We start from the raw sequence: 27,357 nt of genomic DNA, 5'->3' as shown, positions 1-27,357 counted from the left end.
CCCTTGCTACCTTCTCTCCTTCTACCTGCATTTTGTGTTAAGGTGAACATGCAGAATTCCGTGTTGATATAACTAAACTGTAGATGCTCTTGCACCAGTAGAGAGAAGCAAGCAGTAAGAACTAGGAGTGGATAATGGAAAAGAGCAAGCAAATTGGGCAGCTAGAAGATGAAGTCGGGGTGCTCAGAAGCATGCTCGATGATCTCCAAATTCAGCTTGCCAAGCATAATTCTCTGCTTGCAGAAGAAAGACTAGGCCTTGATCTCAACCACCCTGTCATTCTTGAAGACTAGTTTGTACGTCAGGTTTCTTATGTATCTTGTTGCTCTCGCATTTCTGTCGGGTATATACTAGTGAAATAATAGTAGTGCAGTCCTATGTTGATATTTTTTTACACAACTGGGCTTGGTTAGAAACCCAACATTTGTAGCTCAAGATTCCTAGAGATGTAATGGAAATGTAAATTACCTGAGTTTCTGTTGCGACCGGGCGCAAAATTAATATAAACCGTACTCTTTCGTGTTTAAAAATAACGTGCATTTGAATCCATTACTTCAAAGAGTAAATATTATAGAGTGGAAGGCAGGTGTGGATTCTTGCAATGACCCAAACTTAATTTTGATTTCCATCCCCTTTGCATCATGAATGTGTGTAAGAAAATATATTTATATGTATGTCTGTAAGAAAATATATTTATATTTTTGACGAGGAATATATATGTTTTTTTTTTTTCTTTTTTTCTTAGAGAGACTTTACGGTAAGGGTTGAAGTCATTACAAAAGGTATAAAGGTTATGAGCTCAAGCATGTTATATGTGGAAATTGAACTTAGTTATGGAGGATAACAAATTTCTTCCAAACAACCAAACTACAACCAATTGATATGTGTGTGTGTGAGAAAATATATGATTTTTAATGACTAAGTGTAAGTATTGTTGTTTTTTTTAATACTTTGTTTTTCTCTTTTTCTAGTTTAAAATTATTTTTTTTAATAAGGACTTAAAAAAATGATTCTCTATTATTTATTTTCATGTTTTTAATGATTTTATTTGTAATAATATCAAAATTTTCGATTATATTCGTACAAATATTGCATTTTATGGTCTTATTGGTACTGAGTCTTTTTTATTCAAGAGTTGATTTAAAGATTTTGGTTGCAACAACCATTATTTAAATTTAGCCTCGACAACAAAAAAATGTAACTTGTAACAATACTTTTTTGATTGGAGAGTTTGCTTTTGAAATTTTTTGTTGCAAGGCTACTAGTTGTTAAGGCCATGATTTTAAAACAAGCTATAATTTAATCGCCTAAAAATATGTTATTGATAACACTTCTTTTCAAATTTAAAATTTTTATTATAACATCAAAAACTTTTAAAACCATAATTACAAATAGTTATTATTTTAACTCCAACAAATATGCGGTTAATAACACCACTTTTTAATTTAAAGATTAATTTAAATATTTTAATAAAAATATAAATCTTAAAATTAAAACTCTCATTTTTAAAATCACAATTTTCATATATATATATATATATATTCATATTCTACCTATCTTTAACATTATTTACTTTCTCTCTTTACACATCATTTACTTATTTTTGTATTACAGCATAATTTCGTTTTGCTCATGCCTAAGCTTTTCCTACTCACGTTCACACCAACTTTTCAACACTAATTAATAAACTTCATTAAAAAAACACATAATGTATAAACTATTCACCTCTTAAATGATAAATTTTGAACCATTCACATGTTTCAATTTATTTTTTTCAATATATTAACTAGGTATAAATATTATTAATATACTTTTATATCATACATTTTTTATTTAATTTTTTTTATTTAAATAATATCAATTTATATAAATACAATTTTTTTAATATTTTGTAATTATTATTAAAAAATTTAGATAGAGTAAGTGTTTTTATATTAGCAAATTTGAAATAGGGACCAAAACCTTTATATAGTATGTTTGATACAAAATTCATAATGACAAGTGATTGATCAAAAAAGTTACAAGCTTTTGTAGTAATTTACAGGGTAAGTTCCTCAGATAGAACACCAAAGGACACTGCTCACAAACAAATCACAGATCAATACACCAGTATTATTGGCGTTGTTAAAACCGTCAAAGAGGGAAACACTCCACGGCCTAAGCCAACGCGGCCACTTTAGGCAATTTATTAGTAAAAGAAAGAAAATTTACATAAGCTTCTCTCATGAACGGTCACCCTACAAATGACCCTCCATGCTCTTTAAATAGAGATCATGGACCAATCGGGCATTAAGCCACGGATCAAGTGTCGATAATACTGGGGAGAGAATGAACCGTCGGATCACTTCATGTCTAGAACATATCGTGACTGTCGGATTGTAAGTTAAAAAAGTACATAGTAGAGAAACACACTTTACCTAACTCTACACTAGACGAAGTTATACTTAACTATTTCCTATGTGTCAGAATATCTTAACATCCCCATTTAAGAACAACTTGGGATATGATTGAAGGATGTACATATATGACACAATAGGAGAAGGAAGGAGGCATTAGAGCCTATCCCCCCTTAGTGACAACTTCTTGAACTCAAACCATAAATTGAAGTTTAGTAAACTTCGCCTCTATGAGAGCCTTTGTAAATATGTTTACAACCTGGTCATCTGTTGAACAGTATTGCACTTCAAGAACATGGTCATGAATGAGCTTTCTTATGAAGTGCATGTGTAGTTCATTGTGTTTGTTGTGCTGATGTTGGACTGGATCTTTGCATAGTTGAATGGTACTTTGATTATCACACCAAAGTGTAGTCAGATGCTGCTACTAAAATCTAAACTCTGATAGGATCTGACGAAGCCACAGGGCTTCCTTACTAGCCTCTACGACGCCACGATACTCTGCTTCTGTTGAAGAAAGATAAATGGCACTTTGTTTCTTTCAAGCCCATGTAATAGGTCCAGAACCAAGAGTGAAGACATAAACTACAGTAGACTTCCGATCATCAGGGTCACCAACCCAATTGGAACCAACCAATAGAGGAGATGCTTCTACACTGTAATGAATCCCAAACTGAACTGTACCTTGAACATAATGAAGTATTCTTTTAGCTGCTTTCCAATGACTTTCATGTGGGTTTTGCATAAACCGATCAATAAGGCCAACAACAAAGGAAAGGTCAGGATGAGTATGGGTTAGATACAAAAGTTTTCCTACAACCTGATGGTGTAAGGTAGCATCCACTTCAGAGGAAGTACAAGTGACTGAAAGTTTGGCTCTAGACTAAAAGGGAGAAGGCGTTAGCTTACAATCTTCCATGTGAAAGTGGTGTAGAAGATCAAAAGCATACTTGGATTGGAAAAGGGAAATACCTTCCTTGGATTGCAAGATTTGAAGACCAAGAAAATAATGCAAGTGTCCTAAGTCTGTCATTTCAAAATTCTTTTTAAGGATGGGCTTCACATCGTTTATAAGGTTGGGATCACTACCAGTAAGGATAAGATCATCAACATAAATAACAAGAATGATAAGAGACTTACCCACTTGCTTGAGACCATAAAGGGATTTCTTAAGCCGACATACAGGGCTGGCGTTTGTTTGTATAAAGCCAGGAGGTTGTTCCATATAGATTTCTTCATGCAAGTCCCCATGCAAGAAGGCAGATTTAACATCCATCTGATGGAATTCCCATCTAAAAGAGGCAGCAAGGGAAAGAATAAGGCGGATAGAGTTCATTTTGGCAATAGGGGAGAAGGTTTCAGTATAGTCAATGCCTTCAACTTGTGAAAATCCCTTAGCAACAAGACGAGCTTTATGTTTAACAATTTTTCCATCTGGTCCAAACTTGGTTCTATAAACCCATTTACATCTAACAAGTTTTCTTCCTTTTGGAAGAGGAACAAGATCCCATGTATCATTTTCCAATAATGAACAATATTCTTCATTCATAGTTGTGTCCCAGTTTGGAGGGCTTGAAGCTTCCGCAAAGGTTTCAGGATCATAATTCGCCAAAGCTTGAGCCAGTAAAGAAGAGGCTCTATCGAACTGAGAACATGTACGTCACTGATCTGTAGGATCACTTGGAAGAGAACCTGCTGCATCTCGAGTAGCACAAACCCATTTTGGAAGTTGAGGAGCTGAAGGAGGATCTTGAAAAGGTGGGAGAGGATTGTCATCCTCACTGTCATCAGCTGAAGAAGAAATATTTTCAGAAGTAGAAGGGATAGAGGGAGGTGGCACATTCGCTGAACTAGGATCGTAGGCCGATATATTTTCAGCAAAGTTTACATCTCTTCTAATGATAACATTTTTGGATTTAGGTGAAAGAAGTCTATTTCCTTTGACATCTTCAGAATATCCAACAAAAATACATTTTTCACTCATAAGTTCTAAGGCTTTATGTTTCTCATTAGGAATATGGGCCCATGCTTCACTTCCAAAAACACGAAAGTGACTTACATCTGTTTTAATTGAGCTCCAAGTTTCTTTTGGAGTGATATCTTTAAAACCTTAGTAGGAGTGCGATTTACTATGTAATTTAAACAATTAATTGCTTCTGCCCAAAAATTAAGACTAAGTCCTTTAGATTGAAGCATACAATTAGCCATTTCCTTTAAGGTGTGATTCTTCCTTTCAGCTACACCATTTTGTTGTAGATTATATGGAACAATATGTTGCATTTGAATTCCATGCTCACTGCAAAAGTTGATGAATTTGTTGTTAACATATTCTCCACCATTATCAGATCCTACCTTAAGAATTTGATGTCTAGATTGTTTCTCAACAAAGGCCTTAAAGGCCAAGAACATGTTAAATACTTCACTTTTGAGTTTTAAGAAGTATACCCAAGTGCGTTTGCAGAAATCATCAATGAAAGCCAAACTCTGATAGGATCTGACGAAGCCACAGGGCTTCCTTACTAGCCTCTACAACGCCACGATACTTTGCTTCTGCTGAAGAAAGATAAATGGCACTTTGTTTCTTGCAAGCCCATGTAATAGGTCCAGAACCAAGAGTGAAGGCATAACCTGCAGTAGACTTCCGATCATCAGGGTCACCAGCCCAATTGGAACCAACCAATAGAGGAGATACTTCTACACTGTAATGAATCCCAAACTGAACTGTACCTTGAACATAATGAAGTATCCTTTTAGCTACTTTCCAATGACTTTCATGTGGGTTTTGCATAAACTGAGCAATAAGGCCAACAACAAAGGAAAGGTCAGGATGAGTATGGGTCAGATACAAAGTTTTTCCTACAAGTTGACGATGTAAGGTAGCATCCACTTCAGAGGAAGTACAAGTGACTAAAAGTTTGGCTCTAGACTAAAAGAGAGAAGGCGTTGGCTTACAGTCTTCCATGTGAAAGTGGTGTAGAAGATCACAAGAATACTTGGATTGGAAAAGGGAAATACCTTCCTTGGATTGCAAGACTTGAAGACCAAGAAAATAATGCAAGTGTTCTAAGTCTGTCATTTCAAAATTCTTTTTAAGGATGGACTTCACATCGTTTATAAGGTTGGGATCACTACCAGAAAGGATAAGATCATCAACATAAATAACAAGAATGATAAGAGACTTACCCACTTGCTTGAGACCATAAAGGGATTTCTTAAGCTGACATACAGGGCTGGCGTTTGTTTGTATAAAGCCAGGAGGTTGTTCCATATAGATTTCTTCATGCAAGTCCCCATGCAAGAAGGCAGATTTAACATCCATCTGATGGACTTCCCATTTGAAAGAGGCAACAAGGGAAAGAACAAGGCGGATAGAGTTCATTTTGGCAACAGGGGAGAAGGTTTCAGTATAGTCAATGCCTTCAACTTGTGAAAAGCCCTTAGAAACAAGATGAGCTTTATGTTTATCAATTTTTCCATCTGGTCCAAACTTGGTTCTATAAACCCATTTACATCTAACAAGTTTTCTTCCTTTTGGAAGAGGAACAAGATCCCATGTATCATTTGCCAATAATGAACAATATTCTTCATTCATAATTGTGTCCCAATTTGGAGGGCCTGAAGCTTTTGCAAAGGTGTCAGGATCATAATTCGCCAAAGCTTGAGCCAGTAAAGAAGAGGCTCTATCGAACTGAGAACATGTATGTCGCTGATCTGTAGGATCACTTGCAAGAGAACCTACTGCATCTCGAGTAGCACAGACCCATTTTGGAAGTTGAGGAGCTGAAGGAGGATCTTGAGAAGGTGGGGGAGGATTGTCATCCTCACCGTCATCAACTAAAGAAGAAATATTTTCAGAAGTAGAAGGGATAGAGAGAGGTGGCACATTCGCTAAAATAGGCTCGTAGGCCGATATATTTTCAACAAACTTTACATCTCTTCTAATGATAACATTTTTGGATTTAGGTGAAAGAAGTCTATATCCTTTGACATCTTCAGAATATCCAACAAAAATACATTTTTCACTCATAAGTTCTAAGGCTTTATGTTTCTAATTGGGAATATGGGCCCATGCTTCACTTCCAAAAACACGAAAGTGACTTACATCTGTTTTAATTGAGCTCCAAGTTTCTTTTGGAGTGATATCTTTAAAACCTTAGTAGGAGTACGATTTACTATGTAATTTAAACAGTTAATTGCTTCTGCCCAAAAATTAAGACTAAGTCCTTTAGATTGAAGCACACAATTAGCCATTTCCTTTAAGGTGTGATTCTTCCTTTCAGCTACACCATTTTGTTGTAGAGTATATGGAACAATATGTTGCATTTGAATTCCATGCTCAGTGCAAAAGTTGATGAATTTGTTGTTAACACATTCTCCGCCATTATCAGATCCTAGCTTAAGAATTTGATGTCTAGATTGTTTCTCAACAAAGACCTTAAAGGCCAAGAACATGTTAAATACTTCACTTTTGAGTTTTAAGAAGTATACCCAAGTGCGTTTGCATAAATCATCAATGAAAGTTAAAAAATGCTCATTGTAGCCAGAGAATGAAACAACTGGAAGTGGACCACTATATCACTATGCACAAGCTGTAAAGGGGTTGAGGCATGCCAAGATGCACGATTTTCAAAACTATCCCGATGATGTTTTCCGAGTACAAATCCGGAACAAACACCATCTCTGCAAGATACCATAGGAAGACCTGTCACCATATTTTCTTTACATAGATTTTGAAGGGAGCGATAGTTTAAGTGACCAAATCACTCATGCCAAAGTTTTCTCACTTCATCATTATGAGCAACGAATACCGAGGGAACAATTGATGACCCAAATTTGTTAAACTTATACAACTTTGTAGAATCATCAACAATGCCAGTAGCTAAAATATGTCTAGGATCTCTTAATTCCTTAATTACAACATCATGAGGTGAAAATTCAATGATTTTACCTTCACCTGAATGAGTTATCTAATATACAGATAGAAGGTTGCAGGATAAGGTTGGAACACATAATGCATCATTAAATTGACCATTGTCTAGATGAATGGTTCCAGTCCCTACAACACTAAGAGATCTATCATCACCAACTATTTATTTTTGGTGTTACAATCATTTAAATAAGAAAACATGGCTTTGTTTTTTGCCATGCGATAAGAAGCTCCAGAATCAATGAGCCACTCATGAGAATGAGAAGAAGAAGATACATTTAGTGCATAACTAGACCGAGATGCTTGACAACCACATGCATAAATTGTTATTCCTGAAGATGAAGTTGAAGTTGAAGAGTTCTCTAAATGGATGTTATGCTTCTTCATTGTTGCTTCCAAGGCTTCCGTCTTCTTAAAGCATTTGGATTCTAAGTGGCCATCTCAATTACAAAAGTTGCAATGTCTATTAGTCTTCTTCCCTTTGTTTTTATTTGCCTTATCATTTTGAGACTGAAAGTGCTTAGGACCCTTGGTTGGTTTAGGACCATTCTTTTTAGGATGCTACTTCTTAGGATTCTTTGAACTTGGTCACTGCTAGGCGGCTAAGGCTTTCTTAGAAGAGTTTCCAAGCTTAAGAAGACCAAGATGTAAGATTTTTTCTTGTTCTCTTATTAAAGAATCACAAAAGACATCAAAAGAGGCGGACTTGTAGGCTTGTCCTTGAGAAATAAAAGCTTCTCTAGTAGAATGGAAGGTTTATTAAAGAATAAAAAAAGACATCAAAAGAGGGGGACTTGTAGGCTTGTCCTTGAGAAATAAAAGCTTCTCTAGTAGAATGGAAGGTGGAAACAAACACAGAATAGGTTGGTCCTAACTTAGTAAGAATGGAATAGATAAGGCTACCATCTTCTTTCTTAACCTTAACACCTTCCAAGAGAAGTCTAAGGGTGCTGAACTTAGACAAAAAATCTTCAATGGAAGAAAAATTATTGGGGTCAAACGTAAATAACTCATTTTCGAGTTGATGGGCTCTAATTTCATTTTTAATTCCAAAAAATTTATTGAGCTATTTCATTGGTTCATCAGGGATATCAAGTTCTGCGATATGGAATCTAATGTCTGGAGAAATAAACATCCCTATCAACCCACGTGATGATCTTGCCTATTTTCCCATTTGGCTTCCTTATCTTCATCTTTAGGTTTAGATTCTTGGCTTGAGGCTATTCTATAAAGACCTTTACTTCTAAGTAAATCTACAATGTAGGATAACCATTGGAAGTAGTTGGTGATGTCAAGAATAACTTGGTATGGAATTTCCATTTTAACAGAAACTGAAGCTGTATATGCTGAGTGTTCCAATGGAAAGATCTCAAAAAATTAGGCCGATTAAAAAAACGGCTCTGAAAACGGCTTCCGGATGAAGAAGTTATGGCTTTTTGAAGAAAAGTTGTTGAAGTTGCTGATGAAGTATGTGAATGTGCAGAAGTGAATGATAATGTTATATTTAATGTTTTTTATTTTTTAAAGATGATATAAAACATTTATTTTATTTTATTAATATATTATATAGGATTTTAGATTTGGTTGAAAAAAGTTTTCGAAAGTTCATAAAATTTATGATGAATATTGTTAATATAGAGATATATGTAATGTTTTGGAAAAACAAGTATATTTATAGTATCTAAAAAGAGGTTTAAAGGTTACACATAGGCTATTTGTATTAGACATCCCTTAATATTTTAGATCCCAGGTGAACATGTAAGCCATGGCCATAAATTAATGACTAAGTGAAATATCTTTGAGATGGATTTCACTAATATATCCATGTCCTCTCCTTTGACTTGATCCTCTAAAATCTATTCATTTTAGCATTCAACGGAAACCTAGCTCTTAACCACTTGTACCCATTGGCACACTTGTATTTTTAGAAACCTTTTTTAAGATCCACATCTAGTCATTCCAAAAAGATTGTGTCTTTGACATTACTTTTCAAGTTGATGGCTTAAACTTTTTATAAAACTATTCTATTAACAATGTTGATATTAAACTCATTTTTCAATATCTCTAAACATTCCCATCTTTGAAATAGATATTATAGATATCCCATATAACTAATTAACTTTCTTAAACAATCTTTCCCTGAGAACTAAACAATCTTAACTAATAGCTTGACATCCCATGAAAAGATTATTAACAACTAAATTGTAGTGATTATAGAAAATTTTGCTCTTAAAAAATTATTTTTAACCTCCATTTTATTTATCCAAGTCCAATAAACCAAATCTCACATCTATATAAATTAGTAACACACTTCAGTTAAAAAATTAATTATAATAAAACATTAACATAATCATGCTTTGAACACAGGTTAACAAAATAATATAATTTATAAATTTGTAACACACTTTAGTTAAAAAATGAATTATAAATAAAACATTAATATTATTTATATATTATTTAATCATACTTTGAATACATGTTAAGAAAATAATATAATTTGTTTTATGTGCTAAATATTTATGATAAATGTGTTTAAAATACGAGTTGTTTTTAGTGAGATTTTTTGGAAGTTTTTTTGTGGAGTTTTAAAAATCAATTTAAATAAAATTTTAAATAAACTAGCATAGATCCATTTTAAATACCGATCTAACACGAGTAGAGAGATATCCAATTTCTTCACTTGCAATTTTTTTATTTTATGAGTAGATATTATTTATTTATTTTTTAGATATTTTTAAAATTTTATTTAAGTTGACATAGCAAAATTTCAACTTTAATGACAAAATACATTATACTGAGCTGTAAAATAAGCTTTTCCACTTAAAAAAGCCCACCATTTTAATATTTCAAACCTATTTATAATTTATGGTTTAAATAATTTTTATTTTACTCATATTACATCTATATTACATATAATCAACCATTTTTTAATTGACAATATTAAACAATTGTTTTTTCAACTAACTTTAAAAAGACAACTCCACTAAACGTGACAATGACGCGAAATGATGTGGTGGTGAGTGGAGATTACATCACTTAACCAATTACTCTTCCCACTTTTCCATATTTTATTTAGTTATCCGCCCCATGTCTTTCCATTTTTCAACCATCACCCCTTTTTCCCATATTTTATTTATTCATTTTCCCAAAGGTTTTATATTTTAATTTATAACCTAATCTTCATGTTTCCCCATAGTGGAGATATATGACGTTTACATATTGCCTTTTGACTTTACCATTTGCACTTCACACTCAAAACATTTAACGAGTAAGATATACATGTCTGTTTGATGTGTACATTTGATTTTCTAAAGTACATATATACATTATTAGAAGATGCGTAATAACTTTGATTGGTTTATATTCTTCCTCACATAACGTCAGCACGCTTCTCAATACTTCCCACGATTCCTTTGGTGTGTGCTTTTGACTTTATCTAACCGTTACCCCCTCAATCCCCGGTTTGTACTTTAAGCACTCATGGAAACATAAGGCTATATATCTTTCTTATGGAGCACAAAAGCGCACACATTTAACAATAAGTTGAAGACATTATTTTGGCTTTTCTAATTGTTCATTATTAGTGATGACAAAGGAGGAAGGGCAGAATAACGCTCTAGTTGGCTGATGGAAAAAGGTAGAGTCATCACTTTAGGATAAAGGTTAAATTAGAAATTAAAATATTGATATTCGGCCAGGATCAATTAATCTTTTAGTCTCAAAGTCTAGTCTATTATTTTATTAGTGGACCAATTGAAGGTGGATTTGAATCAATATGAAAAATACATAATGAAATCAATAGGCAAATATATATGATATGGGATAAATTTAAATAAAGATGAATTAGTGAGTTTAGTTTAATAGACAAAATATATAAGTGTGGAAAATTTATAGGCTAGTTTAATTGATTATTGTTTTAATAATGAAGTGTTGTGTTCTGTGAGATCTAGGTTTAAATTTTTAAGTGGGTTATCTAATACAAAAAAACAATGAGTAGAAAATTTAAATACCAGCAACTAGTATGTCCCAAATTTGGATAGAAATGAATTATTGTTGAATTAATATACTAAAAATAAAAAAATATCTTGTATTATTTTTATTTTTTGTTTTAAGAAAAATATTTTCTTTAAAATTCGAGTAAAAATAGTTAGTGGGGCAAATTTTGTAATCATGAGGGAAATTTTGTATACGTGTAATGATTTCTTATGATTTTTACTTTTTTCTCATCAATGGTTTAATACTTTTTTGTTTTTTCCATTTAAGAAATAATATTTTGGAATATCAAAATTACCTTAAATAAATTTGATTGAGAGGTTTTGTGATAATTTTATAATTTTAATTAGTAAAATATTTTTGTGTGTGAACAAATTGGGTGTATATCTTTCTTTACACATTATTAGTTTATTGGTAATACTAATAGATTCATAAAATTATTTAATTTTTTTTGAAATTATAAATATAAGAAATCGATTTTTTAGTTTATTGAGTATAACTTTTATACTTTAATTAAATAATATTATAAATATATTTATATTAATAAAAATCTAAATCACTATTATATTTTAAAATTAATTTTATTTTACTTAATAATTAAATTGTAACACATACATATACATAATATAATTATATTATGTATATAATTCATTTCTTTAGGTCCCACGGACCAAAGTTTGGTCTCCGGACATTAAACACCACCACCACCACCATCATCATCATTAAATTATTGATTGAATAATAAATTATTTATTTTAAATATATTAAATTAAATTTATTCATCAACAAAATCATTAAATTGTGTTTTACATACAAAAATTAGATCACAAACTACTATCATAATTAAATAAATCTTAATTTAAAATTACAATATTCCTTAAAACCGGAGTTGTCTATAACGTGACTTTTTGAAAGCCTTTCCGGCGGATTTTTCCGGCCTTTCCGGCGGATTTTTCCGGTCGAAATCCGGCAGGAATTATTGGAATCGCAAGTTCACAATGAAAGCGTGCCAGGGGTTTTTCAGGGTGCTGAATCCAAATATGCAGTTAAAAAACCATTTTAACTGCAAGAAATCAAGATTTGACCTCAATTTCTTCCGCCGGATTCCGTCACCGGAATCTTCAAAAAGTCGCATTATAGACAACTCCATTCCTTAAAACCCACTTAAAATTAATTATTATTATTATCATCATTAATATTATATATATTAATAGTTTTAGTTTTATATAATAATATTTTTTTAAAAATAGTATTTCAATTAATTTTTAATTATAATTTAAAATTTTATGGTAATAATTTTTCTTATTTATTTTTAGAAATACAAAATACAAAAATCAATCATATTATTTTATATAATATAATAAAATAATATTATTAGTAAAATAAATCAAATACAACCTAAATACTTCCCATAATAACGTAACACATATTTTATTTATTATAATAATAATGTTATAATATTTTCTTTTCGATAATATCACAAATTAAAAACAACAATCAAATGTAATATTTTATAATAGCTATTTTAATAATCAATTTTGTCCATATTAATTTATAATCTATGTTTTATAATGTAAATATTATTCTTCAAAATTAATTGAAATCAATAGTATTGTTTTATTTTAAAAAATACAAACACATAATATTATATCTAATGTGGTTAGAAAGAAGGAATGAAGTCTTTCTTACCCACTTGCAAGTGGTATAGTGGATGTCTATAGTAATGATAATAGATGTATATTTTTTATATGGAATATATAACTTTGTACATGTGAAAACAAAAAAATATTATATTCAGTGTAATATAAGAATGACATTATATTATATTTTTTTCTCTTTATAAAATTACAAATTAAATGTATTTCAAAATGTATTAAAAACTAGTTTAGATTCATCTTCAGTCTAGATCTACCAAGCCCTTAAAGGGATCAAATCTCTTTTTCCTGGGGCTTAGTAGATCCAGAGTTAAGATGAATCTAAGCTTGTTTAATTCCCCCACTTTAAATAAGTTACATTTCACATAAATACCATGGGTCAATACCATGAGTTCTCAATACCATAGGCCATTTTTATTTTTATAGGGTTATTTTATTTTGCTATTTTTTTCTAATTTTTTGGCGGAATTAAAATATTTACATTACACTAATCTCTTTATTATTTATTTATTTATTTAAATTTTATTTTTATCCCATTTGACTTAGTGAAAATGTTAAACATTACATTACAACATTTCTACCATAGTGGATTGGAGAGGGCCTCTTGGTCAAATAATTAAAATTAAATGATATTTACGACCAAAGATATTTATAGTGTAATATCTTAATGCTAAATCCCATCATTTCCCCCCTGAGAAGCTAGGTGTTCTCAACACCTTGGCCACTCTCATGTTAAGAGTTTCTAATGAAAACCACCTCAATGATGTGAAAACCCATCCCCTGAATGTTTTTAATAATAATGTATATAGTAGGCACCAGTGTCTTCACGGGTGCATCTTCCGTTTATCCAGGGGACCACTGATAAGATCGTGAGGATCCTGAAGAAGCATAAAGTTCCCTTGACTTTTAGGCCCCTAAATATCATTAGGAGATCCCTAAGATCAGTGAAGGGCCCCGTGGACCTTAAGAATACGAAAGGTGTTTATGTCATCCCTTGTTCCTATGAGACTCCCTACATTGGTGAAACTGACCGCTCAATAAATCAGAGGATTCATGAGCACGTGACCGACATAAAACATGAGAGGACCCACTCCCCATCTTTGGCAGAAGATGTGGAAAAGACAAAACATTATATCTGCATTGAAGAGGCCTAGGTCATTGCAAAGGTTGATTATTTCCATCACCTTAGGGAGACTATAGAAATTGAAAGGAGGTCTAGGAATGTGAATAGAGATGTGCATTGAAGAGGCCTCGGTCATTGCAAATGTTGATTATTTTCATCACCTTAGGGAGACTATAGAAATTGAAAGGAGGTCTAGGAATGTGAATAGAGATGATGGTTGGAAAATTAGTACTTGTTGGTCCGTGCCTTATCTTCCTAAAATTTATCTTTTATTTATTTATTTATCTATTATTATTTATTTGTTTATTTTTATTTGTTTAGTCTTTTTTAATGGAATGACCAAAATACCACTATACAATTTCAAGATTTTTTGTTATTTAAAATACAATTTTGAATGCATAATTGTATTCAACACCCTGAAAAATTGGTGCTCTACCTCTGTCAATTTTGATTAAAATTAACCAAAAAATGATCGTGAAAAAAGCCATTTCGTCTATAAATTAGACACACACACACACACATATATACTACAACACGTTAATTTTAATTTTAATCTCTTAATATTTATTTATTTAGTCAAAGACTAAATAGAATGTTAATTTATTTAGTTAAAATTAAATATTTATTTATTTAGTCATAACTTAATGAAATATGTATTTACTTATTTTGTTAAAACTAAATAAAATATTAGTCTCAAACTAAATATTTTTTATCATTCCAAACATATTTATTTAATTACAAAAATAAATAAATAAATAATTTAATTAAAACTAAATATTTTATTTATTTATTCAAAACTAGATATTTATTTCTCTATTTAGTCCAACCTTATTTATTTATTTATTCATTTTAGTCAAAACTTAAATAATTGAATAAATAAAGAAATATTTATGAGTCAAAAATAAATATTTTATATTTATTTATTTACCTTGGTCTATTCATTTTTGGACCTTAATGTTTTAGATTAGTTAGATGTGTGATTTTTTATTATTTAAGTTTGACCAAATATTAATTAAAACAATAGTTAGATGTATTGTTTTGGTTATTTAAGTTTGACCAAATATTAATTTATTTATTTTTAGACTTTTTTTTTTTTTAAATTTTAAATTTATTATTTTTTTCCCTTTTAATTGATTATCAATTCTTGATTCAATTAACAATTATTTTCTAATGGTTAAATTCATTATTAAACAAAAATAAAAAAATCGTTATTAATATTTAGTCAAAGTCAAAACTAAGGTTATATTCTGATGATAAAAAATTATTCCTCTAAATCTGATTATCCATCTTGCACTGATCATGAACCACAGTAAATAGTTCGAAATGCCTTGACAAAATATTCTTAATATGATTATTATTGAAAGATTTCCCAACAACCATAGATATTATTAATTTTTGACCAAAATAATGGGCAACTAGGTTAATTCCTTTACAAGGGTCTGCCATTACCATTTCCTCTTGTAAAATTATAATTATAAATAATGTTATCACTATAAGAATGGGAAATTTTCATTATTGATACTTCTAAATTCGATAACGAACTTATCCACATTCTAATTTCATGCTTTCTTCATTATTCTTTATACCTCTGAATGCTTTAAAAAAAAAAAAAAATATAAAATTAAAAATAAATAAGAAAATCAGGTGAAATAAAAAATTGTGTATTTTAATGGGGTGTTGTTTTTGTTTGAATGAATTTTTGGAAATTTAGATATAATTATTAAGTTTAGAGATTTTGGGTGCTATGTTGAAAAAGATTTTGTATGGAAAAAGTTTATTATATTATTGATTTGAATTGAAGAGCAATAAGAATATAAATATAGGGTATTTGAATGTAAATTTTTGTTGAGAGGTAAAGGTGAATATCAAGCTCTGCATAGTCTACTTTATAGATGAAATAGTCTTTTTCACAAGAATTTATTGTAATATGGCAATACAATTTCAAGATTTTTTGTTATTTAAAATAATTTTTTGACTGCATAAATAGATTTAGCACCCTGAAAAATCTCTTTAAAGCTGGAGATTCAACATATTAAACAATTTAAATTCAATTTTTTTTAAAATCTATCTAATTTTGATTAAAATTAACCAAAAAAGATATCATTAAAAACTATTTAATCTATAAATTTAACTACCCCTAACAAACAAAATTTCATTGATTAAAACAAAATTTCCAACTACATTGATGTCTAACACCCTTCTCACTACATTCTAGCAGTACACAATAATTTTGGTATCAGAAATAGACATCCTTCTCACGGCGACTCCTATTTCAGACCCTATAGCAATATTAATGCGATCTGACATGGGGCCGATATAACACGATACAACACGTCGCTTTTTTTTCCTCTCTCATTACCGCGCATGTTGTATCGTGTTATATCAGCTCCATATCAGACCGCATTAATATTGCTATAGGGTCTGAAATAAGAGATGCTTCCCTCTCACTCGCATTCTAGCAGTACACAATAATTTTGGAATCACAAATATGACGTGACATGTCACGCTCACGGGGAAATTTAGTGTCCAGATGGGAGCGGGGCCGGGCTCACACGAAAACCGGTGCTGCGCCAAATTTCAAAACCAAACGAAGAGCAGGCGGGAAGTTTAGTTAGGTGGGGAAGGGGAGCGACGCGGGCCCATCTCTCACATGCTGGCCGTCTTTATTTTACTCCTGCAGCTGGCGTTGTAAGAGTCTCCGGCACGTCACGTCCACCATTCGCCGGCAGATTGGATTTTGCGTTACTTACGGCGTGGCGGGCGCCGCCCTGGAAGTACGGTCAGATGGATGACGTGTTAGATTATCTGGATGTACAGGTAGGTTGACTTTGGTGGCACTGTCCTCAAAGAAATTTTTAGAAACCGGAAAAAAAGATGAGGGTATCGCCGTGCTCTGTTTCTTGGATTTTGAGCGAGGGAGCAGAAGCAGAGAAATAGAATCCAAAGATGAATTCATGGGATTTGGTCATTGCACGAGTAAAGAGGTGGGTGGGTGTTGACTTCGTTAACCTTCTTTAATTTTGGGAAGGACAAAGTCTTTTCCCCTTCTGGTGGCGTAGTGTTCCATGGTGGGGAATCCATTTTTATTTCTTCCTCCCTGAGTAGTAGTTTTGTCAAAGCTTTTAGTTTTCCACGGACACTGCACAACTGGCGCGCGGTTCGATCCTGGAAGTCTTCCCTTTCGGCACCGGTTTCTCTCGGTTTTCCTATTGAGCCCGCACGTCGCAGAGATTGATTGATACATCGGGGCGGTTGATTTTGAGAATGTGGTACCAGTTTTTTAAATTTCTTTGACTTCTAAGACCTTCTCTTCGTATAATCTGTAAGACGCGTCTTGCCATCTGACCTACTCGATCGTTCTAGATAGAAATCCGGAGTTGTGTAGTTGGCGCATTTTCTCAAACAGTTGGCAGGCATCCTGTAGAGTTTTTGTCAACTACTTGGCAGAAGGATGCAAAGTGAGTATGTACGAGGGCATTGATTTATTAATGTCGATTGATTTGGATTTGCTTCTGGACATCAACTGGTTCTGGTTCAGGTTCGGTAACTGGTTTTGCTTTTGCACTTAGTCTTCCTTTTCTGCAATTCCCGAGTTTTTCTATGATGGCTGTTTGGTTGTTATGGTGGTCTATATGGATGTCTTTGTTTAACATCGCGTACCAGTCTTCTTCTGCTCCTTCTCCATCACCTCAACTGCGGCAGTGCAATGAGACACAGGCATTGCTGGAGTTCAAGAGGCTTGTAAACGAGTCAACCCTTTTAAATTGGCATGCTGGATTGCCTTACTGCAATTGGGAGGGAGTGGAATGCTCTGGAGTTGACAAGAATAAGTCCATGGAAGAAAACTCGGATTTGCGTATGTTAGTTACAAAGCTAAAGTTGCAGAAGAAAGGGCTGAAAGGCGTTATTTCGGGTTCATTGGGTTGCCTTTACAATCTCAAGGAAGTGAATCTTTCTTTCAATTTATTGTCTGGTGCTGTCCCCGCGGAGCTGTTCCAGTTACAGCATATCGAAACGCTGGATCTGAGCTTCAACAATTTTTCAGGTACTATACCCCCTGTGAAAGGTCTTCGCTCCATTCAATCCTTCAATATTTCAAACAATTTCTTCAGTGGTGAGCTCCCTGAGTTCGACATGGCTTCAAATCTGACCGCCCTCATTGTCTACAACAATTCTTTCACTGGTCACATACCTACCAACATCTGCAAAAATTCAAGTTCAGTCAGGATACTGGACTTCTCAACGAACAAATTTAATACTTCTCTCAGTGAAGGACTGGCAGATTGTCATGCACTGGAGGAGTTTAACGCAGGATCTAACAACCTCGTTGGATCCCTTCCAGATGATATCTTCAGAATACCGTCATTGAGACAGCTCCTTCTGCCTTGCAACAGATTTTCCGGAAATCTAAGCGCGAGCATTGGGGACTTGCGGAATCTCACAGTTATCAAACTTTTTGGTAACAACATTTCAGGAATTCTTCCAGAGGAGCTTGGTAAACTTGAGAAAATAGAGCAGCTGATGCTTAGCAGTAATAAATTTTCTGGGTTTTTGCCTAATCTGACATCTTGTAAGAAGCTGCAAAATCTCGATCTGAGGAACAACTCTCTAACTGGGACCATCAATCTGGACTTTAAGAACTTTCCTGACCTTGTTTCTCTGGATCTAGCCACCAATTATTTAACTGGCAACATCCCTGCTTCCATATCCAACTGCAAATTAATAAGGACACTAAGCTTGGCAAAAAACCATCTTTATGGTGAAATTCCGGATAGTTTTCGATCTCTTCCAGCTCTTGCATTTGTTTCCATTTCAAATAACAGCCTGATTAATGCTACAAGTGCACTAACTGTCTTACAAGAGTGCAGGAACCTCACAACCTTGATTCTCTCAATGAATTTTCATGAGGGCCATATTCCTACAGATATTACAGGTTTTCGGGGGCTTAAGATTTTAGCTCTTGGAAACTGTGGCCTTTCAGGCCAGGTTCCCAAATGGTTGCAGAATTGTAAAGACTTACAGGTTCTTGATCTCTCGTGGAATAAATTTACAGGAAGCATTCCTCCTTGGCTTGGCTATTTCAAATTTATGTTTTATTTGGACATGTCAAACAATTCCCTCTCAGGAGACATTCCCCTACAGCTTACCCAGTTGCAGAGTCTCACATCAATACAGAACCTCACAGCAACAGATAGAACGTCTCTGGAATTGCCTCTATATGTGAAGCACACCAAAAATGCAAGCGGACTGCAATACAATCAGGTGGCCAATTTTCCTCCTGCATTGTACCTGAGTAACAACAGACTCAAAGGCAGAATATGGCCAGAGTTTGGGCAAATGAAATTGCTTCACATTTTAGATTTGAGCAGAAATAATCTAATGGGAACCATCCCCGATACGCTCTCTAACATGGCAAATTTGGAGAACCTAGATCTGTCTGGCAATAATCTCAGCGGAAGGATACCTGCATCTTTGAGGAAACTCACATTTTTGGCAAAGTTCAATGTTGCTAACAATCACTTGGAAGGACCAATTCCTACTGGAGGTCAATTCTTCAGCTTCCCTATAAGTGGTTTTGAAGGAAACTCAGGGCTTTGTGGTTCACCGCTTCCTGTTTGCAATAGCAGTATACCTGTACTGTTAACCCCTGGAATTGGCTCCCAAAACAAGCTGGGCAGAAACACTATTCTGGGGATTACTGTAAGTATTGGAGTGGGGATTGCGTTACTTCTGGCTACAATATTATGGAGCTTGTCAGGGAGACAAATTGAGAACCAGGATTTTGAGAATGAGGATGAATTTAGGAGGTCCTCAAGGTTATCTGAACACGTGGGATTTACTATGGTAGTTCAGTTCCAGAACTGGCATAACAAGGACCTTACCATTGCCGATCTCATTAAAGCTACAAACAATTTTGATCAGGCCAACATCGTAGGATGTGGCGGCTTTGGGTTGGTATATAAAGCCACCCTGGCAGATGGTACAAAAGTTGCAATTAAAAAATTGACAGGAGACTGTCTCCAGATGGATCGGGAATTCAGGGCCGAAGTGGAAGCTTTGTCAAGAGCCCAGCACAAAAATCTTGTGTCCTTGCAAGGATATTGTATACATGGGAATGACAGATTGTTAATTTATTCATACATGGAAAATGGAAGCTTGGATTATTGGTTACATGAAAGGCCTGATGCAGGTGCAATGCTGGACTGGGAAACCAGGTTAAAGATAGTTCAAGGAGCAGGCGGGGGATTGGTATATTTACATAGAGTATGTGAACCTCACATTGTGCATCGTGATATCAAGTCAAGTAACATTCTATTAAATGATAAATTCGAAGCCCATTTAGCAGACTTTGGCCTATCGAGATTGATTTTGCCTTATAACACACACGTGTCCACAGAACTTGTGGGAACGCTGGGATATATTCCCCCCGAGTATGGTCAGGCCTGGATAGCCACTCTCAGAGGGGATGTGTACAGCTTTGGGGTTGTAATTCTGGAGCTGCTCACTGGAAAGAGGCCTATGGATATCTGCAAACCAAAGGGATGCAGGGACTTGGTGTCATGGGTGCAACAAATGAGATCTGAAGGTAAAGAGGAGGAAATCTTTGATCCCTTACTTAAGGGCAAAGGTTATGAGGAGGAGATGTCACGGGTACTCGATGTTGGATGCATATGCACAAATCATAATCCCCTGAAAAGGCCTACCATCCAGGAAGTTGTTTCATGGCTTGAGAATGTTAGGGATAATTCCCAACAGATCAAAAAAAAGTTCTAGTTAGTTGGGAATAGGATTATCATTTCTCTAACTCGAACACACCCAAAGGTGTTTTCTTTGCTTGCTTATTTAACCTAGGCTTCGAGAAAAATGTGGAAGGCTTCTCCATATTCTAAAATGTTCACAGAAAGGCAGGTTATGAAAGCTTAGTTACTGTTGCATCTTTTCATTTATAGTCAGTTACTATTCATTAGGGTTAATTACAGACAGATTATGACGGGAATAAGGACTGAGTCTTTTGTACAAAGGCAGACGGCATATATGACTTTGTAAAGTCTGACTAGAGTTCCAAGTTTTAACAAAGTTTCTCTCGCAATAGGCAGATTTCTTATCCTTCAAAAATCCAGATTCATCTTCCAAGGTTCTGGAGAGATGTATGAAAGAAGCAATGATTGCAAATAAGTCTCTTTGGTTCCAATGCAAAATCGCCTTTGATGCAACTGGGTGATTAATTATACATGTAGTGAAAATATCATATGGAATGGCCAGAAGCTGCATAACTACTGTTGGCAGATTTTCCCAGCAGTTCCATGTACATTTGTTAATCTATTCATATTTCAAAAATAGTTAATAACATCCATATATCAAATTTTTGTAATTCTTATTTATATTATAACAAGGCAATTTATGGGCATTCCCGATAAAGGATTTATATGCTTGTTTTGTGAAAGACTATCATCTGAATATTTTTGTTTAGATCCTTCATACTAGCTGGTATACTTTGAGTGAAATGGTTTGGCCTTTTTGTGCCAGCTTGCCAAGATAAATTGAAGACTGAAGTCCATTCCTGTAGTTTTTCCTAATTATGCACGAAGGTTTCTTGCGAAGGAGCAAAATCCAGTTGGTTTGCTTTAATTTAATTGCACAGAGAATAGCTAGGTCAAGGTGCTTTACAGCTAGGTGGGTGGATCTAGTTCTACATCATGGCTTTTCTATTAATCGCTATAACATACAAAATATGAAAGAGGCAACAAATATTTATCTTTGTTTCCATATTTAAACAATGACTACTATAAAACTATCATAGTTGCATTTTTCCCTGGTATTTTTTTAGAGAGGGATAAAAAATGTTGAGGTTTGCACCTTGAGGCATATAACAGATCCACGGTGAAGATGGCTCTATGCAAGTGTTAGCAAAGTGCAGTCGAGGTGCCAATTTTCAGGTCAAAAAGCAATTGAACTTACCATGATTTACTGAAATTTGAATCCAGTTCATTTCTGTCATATTTATTTATTTTGATGTTAGCAGATTACAGTTTGAGTTGCAGATTTTTGGATCAAGAACCAACCGGACTTACCTTGCTTTATCCACAAGTGGAAAATGACCTTAAGCTGGAGATTCTCTTCTTGCAAAGCTATCTTTACACATTTATTTGCAAGTATTACTCAACGTTAACGCCCAAAATTGCAGGTATCAATGCACTAGATCATGGCATTGGTCAAATCAGTCCCAGGATGTGAAGAGTTAAGGAGAGATGATTTGATGTTGCAAGAATTTGCAGGGAGTTCGATTATTCTGAGCACTTAACTGAGGTTGCTTGCTCAACCAGCAATGCATATAGGTTCAGATTTTAATGTCAGTGCCAGGGGGTCTGTTGGTTTCAACCATCATGATTGAATTCGAAGTCAAATCAGCACTTTCTTATGCATCTACAGCATATTCATTAAATCAGTGTTCTTCCACCAGCAAAAGTGCTTTATCAGCTTAGTCAACAGGCCATGGTGTTCAATGATGGAGATGACTCAGAATGAGAGAAGCCTGAGCTTCAAAGATAAATTATTGTTGTAAAATTAGATCGAAGACAATGTGGTATCTGAGGAAACCATTTTAGTGAAGTTTAAAGTGTTCAATTTATGCGTTTCCAACAGAGTAAACTTATCAAAATCAGCGTTAATATGGAATTCACATGAACCCACAAGAACAGATCCATTTCAAAATAGAATCCTTTCATGCAACAGCATTTTACTTCAATTAGTCAGCGTTCTAATTGTCAAGGTAAGTGCTGCTTCGAATAAGTTTTCTTCAGCATGGAAAGATGATAAGGTGTTGATAGAGAGTTCTTATTTTATATAAGCAAAGGGCTTCCGTTTAAGACCAGACATAAAAAATAATAGAAGCTTACTCATAAAGAGAGTGATTTGCCATTGCTTCTGGAAGTTCGCATGCAGATCAGACCTGGACGAATTTGATACACTTCTATTTGATGCTCCGAATTGACTGAGCAGTAGTGCTGTCTATGGATAAGACAAGAAGGGCGTTAATTTTATGCGGGTGCAAATTTTTGTGCTGGACTTGGGAACTCCGGAGACTTGAAAGGGGGCGTGGCTTTATCTGCCCTTATATTAAGAAAAGGGTTTATTATCTGTGGTCCAACTGAAGTGGGACATGTTTTTAACATGTTATTAGTATTATGTTTATTTTGTCTTGTGTGCGTTTGATATAGAGTCGACAACTGACCTGCAGAAAAGATTAATAATTAAATTTTTTTATTACGGTGTTCTAATTTCTCCCTATAAACTTTTATTATTAAAACATTTCAATATTACTTTTATTATTAAAACAATTCAATATTGTGTCGCGGCCTGGAGTATGCCGTAAAACTGCTTCTGCTTGGCTAAGAGCTCGTCTTCCTCGGACGTAAGGAAACAGGTTAACGGCCCAAGACCCAGAGGCATCTGGCAGGAGTGAAAGCCTGCTCCCTTACGGACCACCAGCGGGTTATTACAGGTGGCGTGGTTTTCCTTGATAACAGTGATGAGTTAAACCGACATTCGCGGATAGCAGCCAGAGATGGCTGTCCTCACTGTTGGTTTGACACCTGAGTTTGATAGGTTTTGCCACCTTTGGAAAAAAAAAAAAAAAAATTCAATATTGTGTCGCTCAATATCACAAAGATGTGTTATTCATTTCATGCTTAATATATATTAAAAGCAATTAAGAAAATTTCGCAACATTGAGTAAAGATATGTTAGCATTAGGGTATCAATCATATTCTTGTATTTATGATGATAATTGATAAGGCAATGTTGGTATCTTGCGTATATGTCAAAGGAATGTTTTTATGGCAATTGGTATTCTTGTATTTATGATGATAATTGATAAGGCAATGTTGGTATCTTGCGTATATGTCAAAGGAATGTTTTTATGGCAATTGGTAAGTTATTAATATGGGATTATGTATTTTTCATTTTTAGTAAATATTATGTTTTGTTACTATGATTTGTCATTATCACATGTTGGAAGTGTTGATATTAAGGAGCTTTAGGCTGATTTTGGTGAGTTTATGAACTTGCAGTTTGGAGAAGCCATGTTCCAAGGATGAAGTTTGATAATCAAATTGCTTATCATGAGGTAAGTTGTTAAATATGGTCAAAACCCTTGCATACTAGTTATCAAAGTTTGTTAAAATGCTTAATCTATATTTCTTATAACCATCAAATTTTACAGGGGGAATTGATTTCAAAGCCCTCATCTTGAGTGATATTGACAGTGAAGAGAATCAATCAATCATTGATGTTTATTGCGAAGTTCCCATCCATCCATTCTTGCTTTCTTAGTTTTTTGACTCGTTTCCAGCTTCAAAATTTGGACACAAATGATCACTTGTATTTACTCAATTCCACCATTGTTTTATGGTCACATTCTTTAATAGTGATCCGATCTATTATTTAGAATTGTGTTTGTAGCCTTTGCCAAGTTCATCGAAGGCAATTTGGTCTTTTATTGTCATTGATTTAACATTGTATAACTATATTTATTCAATGCAACAAAGATAAAAGTTCTTTGGTGGGAAATTATAATTTTCATTTCTGTAAGAATTCAATCCCCCTTGTTTAAAATTATAATTATATTTATCAAATGGCTAATTCATTTGTCACCTATTTATTTTGTCTACAAGCTCACTCTTTTCCATCTATCAAACCTTTATCAAAGCTTTAGTTGAATCCCTTTATGACATGTGGGGTGCTCACTCTAAAGATAGGATGTTTCCAAACTTAAACGTTGTTTAACTCCATAGATTTCACTACAAAAATTCAATCATTTAATTGCTCTCCCCTTGTATTAACTTTGAATTGAAGTTGTCTCTTAATATCAAAAAGATATGAGATTTCCACATTGTTGATTTTTTATTTTTTCCACCCCATAAAATTTGAATTAACTAATCTAGTCACTAAAGCTTAATTTTATATTTTATTACTTGTTGATTTGAAGGAGATACTGCTTCTCAATACAAATATTGCAAGTAATTAATGTAGGTTTGAGTGGGTTTGTGAGGAAACAAAATAATTGTAATCAATATACAAGTCTCATTCATCTTGGACACCCCTTATAGTTAGCATGCACTAAGTATCATAGTTCCACGAAGTTTCTGGGACGTGGGGACGAGGGAGTGGGGAAACACAGGAGTGGCCTATGCAAAAGCTCCCCACCAATTTTTAGGAAACATGGTGGGACGTCGGGGTCTTTAACACAAGGGACTCCGACAAAAATAGTAAATTACTAAAAAATTATAAATATATCATTAAAATTTTATAAAACTGTATTTATCATTACATAACACTTATGTCATGAAGGATAAATCGATGAATCACATCACTGGAACAAATTTAAAACGAAAAACATGATATAATCATACATGTAATTGTAACATTGTACAATGAAAATAAAAGTTTAAACCATATTGAAGTTCCAACTGTGAATACTGAATATTGAAATAAAAGTCAAGTCTGATACATCAAGATTCAAATTTTTATAGAGTCAAGTCTAATATATCATATATCAAGATTCAAAACAAACTAAAGTCTACAACTGAAGTTCAAAATAGAAAAGCAGATAACATAAGAACATATCAAATGACAAATGTGCATAATTTCTCAAGATAGTGCCCTCTTAGTCTCTGCATCCAACTACTGCATTAATAAATCAGGATCAACTATGTCACCATCTAAATTAGAATCACTTGCATTCTCAAACATGCTAAGTGGCACACCAACCAACCCCATTTGGGTCTCATCAAGTCCATCCTCCATATCTACCAATGCATCATCCTTTGGATCAACATCCCATCGTGTTGTTGGTCCCTTCAAATATGAAATAACCAAAAAAAACCTTCCCCCCCATCGATTCATAGTATATTTATAATATTTTATGATTTTTTTAGGGATTTGACATTTTTTTTAATGATTTGACCTCATTTTTTTTGGAAACATAGGAAACATTTCCTCTTTTGGGAGGAAATGTCACCCCTTCAAGTTTCCTTGCATTTTCATTTTTTGGGGACCCAAGGAAATGTTCCCCAGACGTCCCTAGAGCACAAGGAAGAGCGGGGACCCGTTTCCCAAGTGGTGGGACACGTCCTCGTGGAACATTGCTAAATATAAAGTTAAGGTGATAATTGCTTTTTGGTGCCCATGTGAGAGAGCAAAGGCTAGCCTCCCCTATTTTGTAGTACAATCACCCTTGGTTTATAGTGGGTTTTTAAAAAAACAAATTACTTTGATGTAGCAAATCTAGTGCTTGGGTGCAAGTTGGATCATCCAAAAAGATATCCAAGGTTTGATTTATACTGGAAATTAATCCTTATCATTGAAAATCTAGGGGGAGTTGTTACACAACATTTGTCACACCTCCTGCACTTCCCTGTGACATACCCCGAAGTGCCCGAAACATGCCCATTATGCAGTGTACTCATTCTTATATGCAGTTCAAATCCTTCCTAAGACTTTAATTGGAAAATGCCTTGAGCTTCCCCTGAAGGAAATAATTCTTAAACCCTAATTTGAGGATCATCACCCTTATGAGACTAAAAACAACGATGATCGCATGTTACTCTGTACTTGACCCGTAATGGCATCACTATGTTCACTTGTATACCCGCGATGATCCCAAAAAAGCAATTTTCCCGAAGAGGATGAGAAGTTTCGTGATTTAGAAGCTTCCAGAGCAACTAGCTAGAGGTTGTTCGGCATAGATGAGGTCGAATTCTCCCAACTTGGCCTCTTGGTCTTATCCCTATGAGCTACCTCCTTGAGATAAGGGTCTACTCCTATCTTTGGATAGATCCTAACTCCCTTTCCCAACCTATATATTCATCCTCTTCCATTCCCAAATGGGTGGTCTATGTCTATTTGCACCCTTATGCTAAGATTGTGCCTATATGCTACTCATTTGGCTTGGAGAGCTTAGCTTGGATTTGGATATTCATTTCAAGGAGAGCCTATCAACATCAAGGCTTGGTTGTATGCTTCCCCTTATTTTCTATTAATAAACAACTGCTGGTTCATTTTCCATTGATGTGTATGCTCATGTATCATCTATCTTAACATTCCTTGATCAGTTAAGTAGGTTGCCTTTGAATATGCTATTTGTATTTGCATGCCTTGTTGTGTCTTGATTTCTTGTGCAGGTGCATAAATGCTGAGAGAAGCGGGAATGAGCCTGCGACGCAAGTGATTCAAGGTCTTCAACAAAGGAGATTGAGATAACAT

The 27,357-nt window shown here is 34.0% G+C and overlaps 1 protein-coding gene across 1 annotated transcript; it reads left to right on the top strand.

The window, feature by feature from the left end:
* Positions 1–16,961: 16,961 nt before the first annotated feature.
* Positions 16,962–21,502, top strand: LOC149250259 (phytosulfokine receptor 2-like). Its single transcript, XM_089458993.1, has one exon. It carries the CDS (start codon positions 17,695–17,697, stop codon positions 20,866–20,868), a length of 3,174 nt encoding a protein of 1,057 aa, XP_089315119.1. The 5' UTR covers positions 16,962–17,694; the 3' UTR covers positions 20,869–21,502.
* Positions 21,503–27,357: the final 5,855 nt, after the last annotated feature.

This window comes from Pinus tabuliformis, chromosome 7, assembly GCF_031772625.1.
Source record: "Pinus tabuliformis cultivar Carrire ecotype Pingquan chromosome 7, CPIR1, whole genome shotgun sequence".
Classification (NCBI taxonomy): Eukaryota; Viridiplantae; Streptophyta; class Pinopsida; order Pinales; family Pinaceae; genus Pinus; species Pinus tabuliformis.
Note: the sequence above shows the minus strand (reverse complement) of the source record. Positions and strands in the feature narration are given on the sequence as shown.

Coding starts and splice junctions, on each gene's coding strand:
- LOC149250259 (XM_089458993.1), top strand. CDS start 17,695: ATGATGGCTGTTTGGTTGTTATGGTGGTCTATATGGATGTCTTTGTTT.